The sequence below is a fragment of the Rhincodon typus genome, chromosome 1 (assembly GCF_021869965.1).
Source record: "Rhincodon typus isolate 14 chromosome 1, sRhiTyp1.1, whole genome shotgun sequence".
Taxonomy (NCBI): domain Eukaryota; kingdom Metazoa; phylum Chordata; class Chondrichthyes; order Orectolobiformes; family Rhincodontidae; genus Rhincodon; species Rhincodon typus.
This window is the reverse complement of record NC_063332.1, coordinates 94,079,127-94,091,597: the sequence shown is the minus strand read 5'-3', so window position 1 is coordinate 94,091,597 and position 12,471 is coordinate 94,079,127. Positions and strand designations below refer to the sequence as shown.

The window sequence follows — 12,471 nt, the reverse complement described above, 5'->3', positions numbered from 1 at the left end:
GTGTATAATATGAATAGTTGTGGTCCCAACGCTGACCCCTGTGAAACTCCACTAGTTACCAGCTTCCACCCTGAAAAAGACCTCTTTATCCCCACTCTCTGCCTTCTGTCTGTCAGCCAATCCTCTATCCATGCCAATACCTTACCACTAACACCATGGGCTCTTATCTTATTTAGCAACCTCCTGTGTGGCACCTTGTCAAATGCCTTCTGGAAATCCAAACAGATCACGGCCATTGGCTCTGCTTTGTCGAACTTGCTCGTTACCCGCTCAAAGTATTCTAACAGGTTTATCAGGCATGACCTTTGCTTGACAGAGCCATGCTGACCCCATCCTATTTTACTGTGCATCACCGAGTACAATGCCTGCTATCAACATAATTCAAGTACTACCTTTTACCAGTATCCAAGTTGAATTCTTCCTCGGTTTCGTCATTGATGTAAATCGATGATAACGGTAACTGTGTCAAGATTCGACCTTTCTCTTCTTTGTCTGTGTGTCCCTTCAATAGTACTGTCAGCATTTCATCATCATAAAAACCAATGTCCAAAAAGCTGAACTGACTAAAAGAAAACAAACAATGTTTCACAAACTGCGTGTTTTTACTTTTCACCAACTGCATATCTAGTTTCCTGTAGAAAGTCTACTTGTTTGATTAATTTCTAATGTTATGAGTAGAAATGCATAGGATTGTGAAGCTATAGACCTCAATTTACAGTATAGTTTGAAGAAAGATTTTGAATCTATTAGGTAATATTCCTTATCACAGAATCACAGAAGTGTTGAGGTATAGGAGGCGGCTCATCACGTCTACACCTGGTCTTCAAATGAACATCATGACTTAGTGTCATTTTCCGGTCTTTGTCCATTAACCTTGTACATACTTTTTATTTAAATATTTAATGTCTCTTGAATGCACCAAATGAACTTGTCTCCACCACACTTCCAGGCAGAGCATTCCAGACAAGAATGAAGGAAGGTTTTTCTCCTTATTAGTTCTTTTGCAAATCACTTTAAATCTGTCTCTCTTGTCCTTGATTCCCTTACCAGTGGGAACATTTTCTTCAGGTCTACTTTATCTAGTACCCTCATACTAGCCAATAAAAACAAGTACTACTAAGCAAAGTGAATTCACTGTAAAGGTTAATCAATAAACAGATTTCGGTAGACCTGAAATAAAAATGGAAAATTGTGGAAATAGTCAGGTCAGGTAACTACTGCAGTGTTCAACAATTTCAGACACAACCTCTGCCCAACTTTGTTTCGCTTGCTTATTTCGGTTTTATAGAAATATAGAAAATAGGTGCAGAAGTAGGCCATTCTGCCCTTTGAGCTTGCCGCTTCATTTATGAATAGTGCACAATGTTGAGTAGAACAGCTGCCAAAGAATTTGCAATTGGTGGGGTACACAAGCTGATAATGAGTGAAGGGATTGTGCATTCACATGGGAACAACACTGGCAGCCAGAAAGGCTTGCAAGGTGCCTCCTCGTATCCTGTTGAACACAGTATATGTTGAATGTAGTAAGATATAACTGGAGCCTCACCTTTCCTTGATACTGTCATTTCTGGTGCTCCACACCAGATCTCCAAACTCGACAGCAAGCAGCCAATTAGGAATAGACCTGTATACAATCACCACAAATAGGAATAGTTAAAATTAAGCTACCTAAAATGTCACCTGGATGATCAATATGCAATACAATCTTAATACTTCTGAAATTAAAAATCTCTCTTTTATTCTGAAATTTTCTAAATAAACTGTGGGTGAAATCTAATCATGTCAGAACATTTTATTAAAACACTGCATAATTTCAATGGTTTAATATAGACATAACATGTTTAAATCTGCAAGATATTTCCAGAATGAAACTAAACTCATGCCCACGTAAATAAAGGATGTCAGAAGTAACACTTCACAGATTCAAAATTAGTGCTAGGCTAGGCGTACCACATAAAAATGCATCTTTCTAATACAAGCAGTCCCCGGGTTACGAATGGGTTCCATTCTTGAGTACGTTCATAAGTCGATTTGTACGCAGGTTGGAACACAGTACAATAGAGTACAATGTAGAATAGCCTTTTGTAGGTCTTGGTAAACATTTGCATGTTAGATTTTTATTACTAATATTTGATAGCATGAGCACTTGTAAATCGGGGACTGTCTGTATGTGAAAATATGTCTTATACTGAGCTATATCCACAGCATCAAAAGGAATTTTCTAATTTCTACAATAACCAATTTTGGAGCACTTTTATCATCATGTTTTTAGTGTACTATGCCAGATTGTGAGCAGTTAATGATCAATGTCCACCAGTTACTAGCTTAAGATTTCACTTTGCATCGATATAGCCAAAAGGCAGAGGTCTGCTTCAACTTGCTGGGCCCTGCTGAGGGCTAACCACTGCATCACCAAGCATGACACTTTGCTTTCATTTTCATTCTTCATCTTTTTAGCACAATAATAAGCAGAAGATTCCTATAACAGCTCAATGAGAAAGCTAAGAATTCAGACCAAGTAGGTCTGGATTATTTTTAATCAATCTTTTTGGTTGCTCTAATGACACACCACCAGGGCAGGTGGGACTTGAAACCAAACCTTCTGGCCAAGAGGCAGGGATAGTACCACTGTGCCAGCAAATCCTCAAGGAAGGTTTGATCATGGACTTTAGTAAGGGCTTTGACAAGGTTCTACATGTTTGACTGGTTAGTAAACTTAGATCACATGGGATTCTGGGAGAGCTTGCCAATTGGAATCAGAATTGGCTTGATGGTCGGAGACAGAGGGTTGTTTTTCAGACTGGAGGCCTTTGACCAGTGTGTTCCTCAGGGTTCGGTGCTCGGTCCACTGATGTTTATAACATATATAAATGATTCGAATCAGAATATAGAAAGCATGGTTAGTAAGTTTGTGAATGACACCAAAATTGGTGGCATAGTAGACAGTGGGGAAAGTCATCTAATATTACAAAGGGATCTTGACCAACTGGGCCAATGGACCAAAGACTGGCAGACGGAGTTTAATTTAGATAAATGCGAGGTGTTGCATTTTGATTTGATTTGATTTATTGTTGTTACATGTACTTAACTACAGTAAAAAGATTTGTTTTGAGAGCAGTACAGGCAGATCATAACAAACAAGGACATACAGGTCATAGGGTGCTTAGACCGAGCGAGACATTCAAGGTTACAGCTGCATATGAGGTGCGCTAAAGCAAGGTCAACATTAGATTTGAAATTAGAGAGTTCCAGATGCAAGACAAACAAGGGCAGGTCTCATACAGTTAATGATAGGGCCGTAGGGAGTGTTGTAGAATAGAGAGGCCTAGGGAGTTCATTGAAAGTCTTCTCCCTCGGGTTTGGGATTTCAAAACTAGAGGGCACAATTTTAAGGAGAGAGGAGAAAGACTTAAAAGGGACCTGAGGGTCAACTTTTTCACAGAGGGTGATTTGTATGTGGAATAAACTGCCACAGGAAGTGGTAGATACAGGTACAGTTACAACATTTAAAAGACATTGGAACTGGTACATGAATTGGAAAGCTTTAAGAGGGATATGGGCCAAATGCAGGCAAATTGGACAAGTTTAGTTTGAGAAATTTGGTCAGCATGGATGAGTTGTAGTCAAGAGTCTGGTTCAGTGCTGTATAGACTCAAATAGAGTTAACAGTTAACAGATTTCAGCTGACTACCATTCGGGCAACAATATACTTCCAGCACATTTGGGACCAGGAAAAGGAAAGCCAGCTGGATCTTCTCAAAGCTCTATTCCAGAACAGGAATTCAAGGAAGGATTGACCTGAAGTCAATCTCAGAGTTATACATTAGAAGCACACAACATAGTTTAGTGTTTTTTTTTTTAAAAATGAAGCTATTTGGACATATTATGACACACCAGGTGGAATCAAAGCTGGATTTCCTGGCTCAGAACAGTTCTAAAGTCTGTTGACTTAAAGGACACAAGTTTCATTCTTTAACCATTTTCTAAACAATCTATTTAGAGATGTTAATGCACACTTCTAGAGCAGGTGGTACTTCAGCCTGGGCCTCCCAGTCCAGGGTACGGACAACACCAAATGTGCCACAAGAGGGTCCTCTAAAGGGCTCAAAATAATCCCCAATTAATAACCAACATCTGTATATAATAAGGCACAATTAGTATACAATTAATATTGATGTCTACTCATCATCATTTTTGTTGTCAACATGCATGTGTGGGGACAGGAAATGGGCTCAGTTTAGATGTCCATGCATTTAAACAATTTGCCAAAACTCAATGGTAACGTGGACTATGACCGAGAGCTGTTAGTGCTAATTAAACCATGTTTTGGCCTTAGAAGGATTTCAAGAACTGTAGAAAAAACTGAAACAGAAGTGAGTTTGGTGGACTGAACACTACAGCTTTTAAAACTAGTACTCCCAGCAGTGAATATTTAGTAAACTAGACTGTTCTTTGAGGCCAGTAGCCAGTACCTTGAATAAAGTATAACTGCAAATTGCTACAAGAATTGGTGGCATGTTGATTAATTAAATTTTAAAGTTATTTTGGGCTACCACATATCAAATACAGGATAATGTAGGAATGTTAAGCAGCTAAAGCTAGGAATTTTCATTTATTTTCATGCATCAACGGAATATTTCTCCCGATCTTAGCAATTCATGTAAATGCATTATCATATAAGCATATGTATGCAGAATGTGATTGATAAACAAGTGATCTATGTATTTCCTATGTGGCAAATTCAGGATAATTATATATGATGCACTGTAGTTTCATGTTTTCAATTAAAATATAACACTTGCAAGCAGTTTTCAGAGAAGCAAACAGAAAAATCATGAAAGCTACATGAGCCAAATATGCTGTTCTCACCTTGAAAGGTCTGTAGGTCTTCGCATAATATAGATTCTGGAAGATTCAATGCTGTGCATTGTGAACACTACATACTGTAGATTTGATGACTTATCGTTCCAACTATTTTAAAAAAAATGAGCAGCAGGTTTCAGTTTAGTTGCCAAAATTGAAAAGCACAAAATTACAGAGGAAACCACATAATTCCATTTGGGGTGACTTAACAATTAAAGATATTAGCAAACTTACAATGATGGTAGTGAAAATCTGGGTACAATCCCCTCACTGAAATTAAATAGAAACAAGTATATTAAAAAAAAGGGTATGACTGCTTATTTCAACAAAGCTTGAAAACTACTCCAGGAAAACAGCAGCTAGTTTATACTGAATTCAATGTTTTTTCATCATTCTTCTATTGGACATAGCATAATTGGCAAAGACCATCATTTGTTTCCCATACCTGCCCTTGAACTGAGTGGTTTGCTGGGTCACAACAGAGGGCAGTTAAGAGTCAAGTACATGGGTGTAGATTTGGAGTCACTTGTAGCCCTTGTTTTTTCATTAGTGAACCAGAAAGGTTCTTACAATAATCAATGATGGTTTCATGGTCACCAGTATTGAGGCTAGATTTCAAATTCTGATTTATTAATACAACTTAAATTGCAGCAGCTGTCATGGTGGGACATGAACCCACACCGCCATAGCATCAGCCTGGGCCTATGAGTCGCGAGTCTAGTGTTGTTCTCAGTCCATGATCCTCAGATATTAATATAAAATAACGGCTTTATTTCAATTTAAATAATTATTTTTGTTATTTAATACCATTGAAAAACTTGCGCATTTTACTGGAGCAAACATAAAAAATAAAATTTTACATTGGATGCAGCTTGTACAGAGGCATGTAGACAACTTGACGGACAGAATTTCCAATCACCTCCTATGAATAAAACCAGAAAGAATTAGTGGAAAATTATGAACCTAACTTTATTATGGTCTCACTGTAACAATGGTGATTATATGATGTAACACTTACAGCCGGCTTTTGTAGGCAACTATCAATCTGTGCTTCCACAAGTCTTTTAACATAATGCAGTGATTTCTTGGGAAAATATGGAAAAAGCAAGGGACTTTCTGCAAAGAAAGTTAAGTTATAATAATTATCATGACATTGTACTATAAATAGGTTATCAATCAGATGCAAAATGCTAAATTATAACCTTAAATAAAAATATCTACTTTGGAAGTTAAGCACAACACTGTGGTTTTTTTTGGGAATTTGCATGTGAAGAATACAAAAACAGAATCAGAGAAGAGGCTGAAAATTTGGACTAGTTATGCTGCTGAAGCATGTTCCTGAATCAAGGTAGTTTGGCAGCTTGGTAAGCCAATTCTTGGTCAAGCTAACTGAGGGAGGAGCCAAAGGTTCATTTTTAAGGGTGTCCTTGACTCTGAAAGGTTCTGGATGGTTCAGCTTAGGGTTGCAGGAGTGCCCTATGTTGTAGCGTTATGGAAAGTTGTTCAACAATATAGAGCTTAGAAAGCAAGCAAGACCCATACCTAAAGGGCAAAACTTACAAAACAGTATTTGGAATGTCTAGGGAACATCGATGTAAAAGATGCTGGTGTATTATGGAACACTTTCCAATTCAGGCAAGTAACAATGGTAATAAAAACAGGTAAATATGGAACACAACTCTACTCATTCAATAATGTGTCTGTCTACACCTTCAGTAGAAAAAAAGATATTCCCCAGTTAGAATTCACCTGAGGAGATTCCTCAATTTGTGCCAAGTTATGAATACTAAAACTCCAACAGCTATCAGAGATAACTATCAGTCCAAAAGTCCTTTACCCTAACCCCAACTTTACCACAAAATTGGAACTCAAAGTTCAAGAGTTCTTTATTTATACCTTTAAGATGGACACTATTTTGTAAGAAGGTAAACCACGGATTTCCTTCAGTCTCTGGAGGAGTTACTAGGTCATCATCCTCATCTTTTAAATACTGTAAAAACAAATTGCAATTGTACAGATTCAAGGCATGCTTTCTCAAGAGAAATGAAATATAACAAATGCAAATAACCTTTATTCTTTGAACCCAAGCCAGAGTAATCACATTACAATTGGATTCTGTCAAGAATATGCAGGTTTTCTAAAATTTCTTCAGGGGTCAACCACATAATTGCAAAATAATTATGGGAAATACCAGTTGCTTTTTTCCCAATTGACATGTAAACCTGAGTGAATATTTCTTAAAAACTTAGCACATCATTTGGAAATTTTTAATTTCTTTAAAAAGTTAGCACATCATTTTGTAAGTGTAAACAGAAAAAACATTTGAGATACAGTAATGATATATTTTAAATCAAGAGGTTTACTTTACATCAGTAGTTTTAAAAACTAACATCAAAAAATATTAAATCAGACCAAGTCTAATGTTAAAAATGACATACCTGACCAACTCTCTCAACATTAAAGTACTGGCCCTTTTGATCATAAAGCTCTGGTGCCTTTATGAAATAAGAAACAAAAAACTTTGTTGAAAATCAGCACTTTAGGTAACAATTTCTGGAAAATCTATAAACATAATTATATTATAATTATTGTATAAATTGTACATGTATCTAGCATATGAAAGTTACATTCTTGTTTGTTGTACATACAATTACACAGCATCAGTTTACGGAAAATCAGGAATACAATTTATCAGAAAGTACAATTCAGGTCGTTTAGATAATCAGTCGTTATTTAACAGATATGGCCTAGCACATCTGTGACAACTGTATAATTACAAATTAAAACTAAGATTCACAATCACTCAGAGGGAACAGAAGTTGTTGACCTTTCAGAGATTCATTCATCTTGCTAATGAGTTTACTTTTCTTTACGCCATCACGTTCAAAGCCTTATTCTGAACTGTACCATTCATTTTCCGACTGCAAGACTTTTCAAGCGACAGAATAAGTGATCTAATCCAAAAACTAAACAACTAATGTAAAAAGTATCCCATGAACAAAAAAAAAAGATTGAATTGGGTTAAGAGGGTGAATATCTATCAGATCAAAGATGACCTAATGTATCAAAAGCATTCTACAACTTTCTGCTTCTTCAGTATTCACATATTATAATCATACCAAAACAAAACAGCAGTGGAACTAAATGTTCCAGGCAGCTTAGAATTACTAACTACCTTCATGCTCCAATATCTTCAATTGTCAAATCAAAACAGAAATGCTCACTGAAAGTGTCTTTTTGTTACTTGTGTTATAGCTAACATTAAGAAAAAACCCTCAATAAATTGGCTAATGGAATAACGAGATGAACTCAAGTTTCCCTGTTGGCTGCTGCTCTGCCTAGGAATAATATGGAAAAATTAGTGTTTGTCTCAATTATGATTATTTGAATGCAGTCAGTGTGTTTCTTCTGGCTTGAAAGCAGAAATGGTTTCCCTTAAAAATAATGAGAAAAGCGTTTTGCTGAAATGGTCATGTTCTACATTTGAAAAGCCATGTTTGGAAAACTTTTCTTTGGGGATTTAAAAAGCCCTCTTGTGGTAGCTTCAACTTGGTCACTGAAGAGTACTTTTCCTATGACTAACCTTGACAAAAATACCAACATCCAATGAGGATACAATGATAATCATATTGTGCAAGCAATAAGGAAAGCAAAAGGTACAATGGTCTTTATTACCAAAGGATTGGTGCACAAGGTCAGACTGCACTCGGACAGTGGTTTGGTCACACACAGAATGGTATGCATTTTTGGGCTCCATAACCAAACAAGGATATATCTGTCTAAAAGGTGGTGCACAAAAGAAATTACCAGTTTGATGGCTGGAACGTGATGACTGTCCTACGCGGAAGATACTTTCAAAGCCACGAGGACTTCCAAAAGGTACTTGGTACAGTGTTGCACAACACTCCTGTAAGCCAAGTTATAGCTCATGGAATAAAAAAAAGACAGTAACATCATGGATTCCAAATTGGTCAAGTGACGGAAAACTGTAGTTATGGATGCTTTTTGAGCTGGAAGAAAGCTTGCAGTGGAGGTGCCCAGGGTGCAGAGTTGGGCCCGTTTTTCTGATACATGTGCATAATAATGACCTTTATCTTCATGCACAGGACACACTTTCAAAATTTGCAAATGATACAAAACCTGGAAGCATTGAGAAATATGAGGATAGTGTTCAAAAGAACAGACAAGTTGATAGAATGGATGAACAGGTGGCAAGTAAAGTTCAATACAGAGAAATGGGTGGTGATTGATTTTATAGGAAGAATATGCAGAGAAAATATAGAATAAAGGGTATAACTTAAAAGGAACTGCAACAGCGCACGGTTTGGGGTATTATACATGTATTAGTCATTAAATGTGGCAGAACAGACTGAGGGCATGGTTAATAAAATAGAGTATCATACGCTTTATTAATAGTGGCCCAGAGTACAAAAGTAAGTAGGTTAGTTTGTACAAGTCACTAGTTTAACTTCTGTTCTGAGGAAGGGTCACTGGACCTGAAACATTAACTGTTTTCTCCTCCACAGATGCTGCCAGACTTGCTGAGCTTTTCCAGCAACTTTGTTTTTGTTACTAGTTTAACTTCAGCTGGAATATTACATTCAGTTCGGAGCACCACATTTTAGAAAGGTTATGAACACAGAACAGTACAGCAGAGGAACAGATCCTTTGGCCCATCTTGTCCATGCCAACCATGATGTCACTCTAATGTAATCCCCGCCTGTTCATGTATCTGTCCAAATGCCCCCCAAACATTGTTATCATACCTATTTTTACCACCTCCCTTAGCAGCGCATTCCAGGCACCTACTACCCTCTGCATAAAAAAACTTGCCTCGTACATCTCCCTTAAACACTCTCTTCTTCACCTTAAAGCTTTGTTTTTGACATTTACACCCTGGGAGAAAAAGTCCGATTATCTGCCTTATCCGCACCTCTCATAATTTTATATACTTCTATCAGGTCACCGCTCAGCCTCCGATGCTGCAGTGAAAACAAATTAAGTTTGTCTAACTTCTCCTTATAGCTAAGGCACCCTAAGCCAGGCAACATCCTGGTAAACCTCTTTTACACACTCACATCCTTCCTATAGACTAGTGACCAGAACTGCACACAAAATTCCAAATATGGTCTAACTAAAATTTTACACAGCTGCAAGAAGACTTATCAACTTTTATACTCAATGCCCTGACTGATAACGTCAAGCATTCCGTAATACCTTCTTTATCAACTTATCCACTTGTGTTGCTATTTCCAGGGAGCTATGGACTTGCACCGCAAAATCCCTCTATATATCAATGCTCCTAAAAGTCCGGCCACTTACTGTCTACTTTCCTCTTGCATTTGACCTCCCAAATTGCATCACTTCATACATGCTCAGATTAAACTCAATTTGCCACTTCGTCCTCAATTGATCTACCCCTGCTGTATCCTTCGACAACCTTTCTCATTATCCACAACTCCACCAATTTTTATGTTGTCTGCCAATTTACTAATCAGACCACCTATATTTTCATCCAAATCATTTACATATGTTTCAAACAACACAGGTTCCAGCACGGATCCTTGCAGAAAATCACTGGTTATACCCCTCCACAAGTACCCTCTCTAAGGTTTTGGAGTAGATCTGTAGCTCAGGTTGTGGGTGTTGAGGTTGGTTGGCTCGCCGAGCTGGTTTGTTGTTCCGCAGACATACCCTCTGTCTTCTATGATCAAGTCAATTTTGTATCCAACTTACCAACTCTTCAGGGCTCCTATGTGACTTAATCTTCTGGACCAGCCTACCATGAGAGACCTTGCTAAATGCTTTAGTAAAGTCCATGTAGATAACATTCATTGCCCTACCCCTATCAATCATATTTGTCACTTCTTCAAAAAAAAAATCAATCAAATCAAGACTTCCCCACACAAATCCAAGCTGACTATCCCTAGTAAGTCCATCCTTTTCCAAATGCCAGTAAATTCTGCCCCTAAGAATCTTCGCCAATAATTTCCCTACCACTTATACATCCCATCATGCCCCGTGGACTTATCTACCTTAATGTTTTGCAAGACACACAACATCTTTTTAATATTGACATGCCACAGAATATCAATATATCCCTCCCTAACCTGACCATTAAAGCATGAAGAGAGTGCAGAAAAGATACTTGCTAATGGTTCTAGGGTTGAAGATATGTCATGAAGAGAGTCACGAAGACAGATCAGGGAAGTTAGAACTGCTTGAAGGCAGGAAAGAGATCTGATAAAGATAGTCAAAATCATGAGGAGTCCAAACAGAACAGATCGGGAGAAACTGTTCCCACTTGTCAATAGGATCAAGTGCAAGATACAGATTTAAGCTAAGAAGAGAAGCAAAAGCAATATGAGAAAATACTTTTTCACACAGTAAGTTGTTAAGGTTCAGTAAGAACTGTACTGCCTAAGAGTGTGTTGGTGGCAGGTTCAACTGAGGCATTCATAAGGAAGTTGGATTACTATTCAAAAAGGAATGATGTGCAGAATTACAGGGAGAAGGCAGGAGAATGGGATGCAGTGAAATACTCATTTGGAAAGCCAATACACAGACTGTGAATGGATGGCTTGCTCTCCTTCTGTGCTGAAATAGTTCCGGAACTCTGGAATCGAGTAGAATGGACCTCAATGGTTCACAATGGTATATTTGTGAGGGACACTCAAAATAGGAAATGGCCATTTAGCCAATCACATCTGTCTTTGCAGTTTAAAAGGACAAAAGGTGAGCTCACTTACACTCTGAAGGTCTTGACCAGGAAGAGACTGATTTTGGTTCATTTGTTGTAGAGTTCAGATTAGGCAGTAAAATTTCAGAATGAGGGATAACCATTTCAGACTGAGATGGAGAGACATTTCTTCAGAGAGTTGTGAATCTTTGGCACTCTCTACCTTTCAGGGCTATGGATGCTCAGTCACTGAGTCTATTCAAGGCTAAGATTGACATATGTTTCGACTCCAAGGAATTCGTGTGACAAGAGGATTAAGTAGGCAAAGTTGAGGATCTGTCATGGTCGAATTAAACTGGGGTGCAGGCTCAAAATGCCATATGGCCTAGTCATGCTGCTATTTCTAATGTTCCTTAAGTAATTTGGTAAAGAAAAACAGTATCAAAGTTACCAAAAACTCAATAATGCGTTATGGAAATATGAATTTGTGCCAGTGTTTGGAAATTCATCAATTTCCTAAAAGCAGAAATTTTTAGGTACCCACTTTCCTCCTCCAATTGACAACTGTAAATCCTAGTTACATTTGAAAACTGAATGAATGAAGATGAACAACAATTGAAGCCTTACCTCTTTAAAGTGCTCAGACAGGAAGTCAGCAACAAAGGAAACATCTCTATGTGTCATCTATATTTGAAATATATTAAAATAAATAGTTGATGTGAATAATAAACATACAAATTAGACTTAATAAGCCTCAGTACTTCTACTTTGGTCAATAACGGATTTACATATTTAACTCATGATCCATCTTTCAGTGATTCAAAATGGCACACAATTCCAAAGCAATTAAAAGCTTGGGTTCACAGAGGTACACTCAAAATAGGATTAGTCCATTTAGTTGATCGTATCTGCTCTGCATTCAATTCGAT

General features: G+C 37.6%; 1 protein-coding gene across 1 annotated transcript in view; it reads right to left on the bottom strand.

The window, feature by feature from the left end:
• Window positions 1–388: 388 nt before the first annotated feature.
• Window positions 389–12,471, bottom strand: part of anapc4 (anaphase promoting complex subunit 4) — a 45,325-nt gene continuing 33,242 nt past the window's right edge. Inside the window, exons 12-20 of the mRNA XM_048602096.1 lie at window positions 12,170–12,226; window positions 7,302–7,358; window positions 6,760–6,853; window positions 5,882–5,979; window positions 5,724–5,785; window positions 5,098–5,133; window positions 4,870–4,971; window positions 1,547–1,624; window positions 389–563 (exon numbers count right to left, since the gene is read on the bottom strand). Of these exons, the coding sequence (XP_048458053.1) occupies window positions 389–563; window positions 1,547–1,624; window positions 4,870–4,971; window positions 5,098–5,133; window positions 5,724–5,785; window positions 5,882–5,979; window positions 6,760–6,853; window positions 7,302–7,358; window positions 12,170–12,226 (759 nt within the window). The remainder of the gene's footprint in view (window positions 564–1,546; window positions 1,625–4,869; window positions 4,972–5,097; window positions 5,134–5,723; window positions 5,786–5,881; window positions 5,980–6,759; window positions 6,854–7,301; window positions 7,359–12,169; window positions 12,227–12,471) is intronic.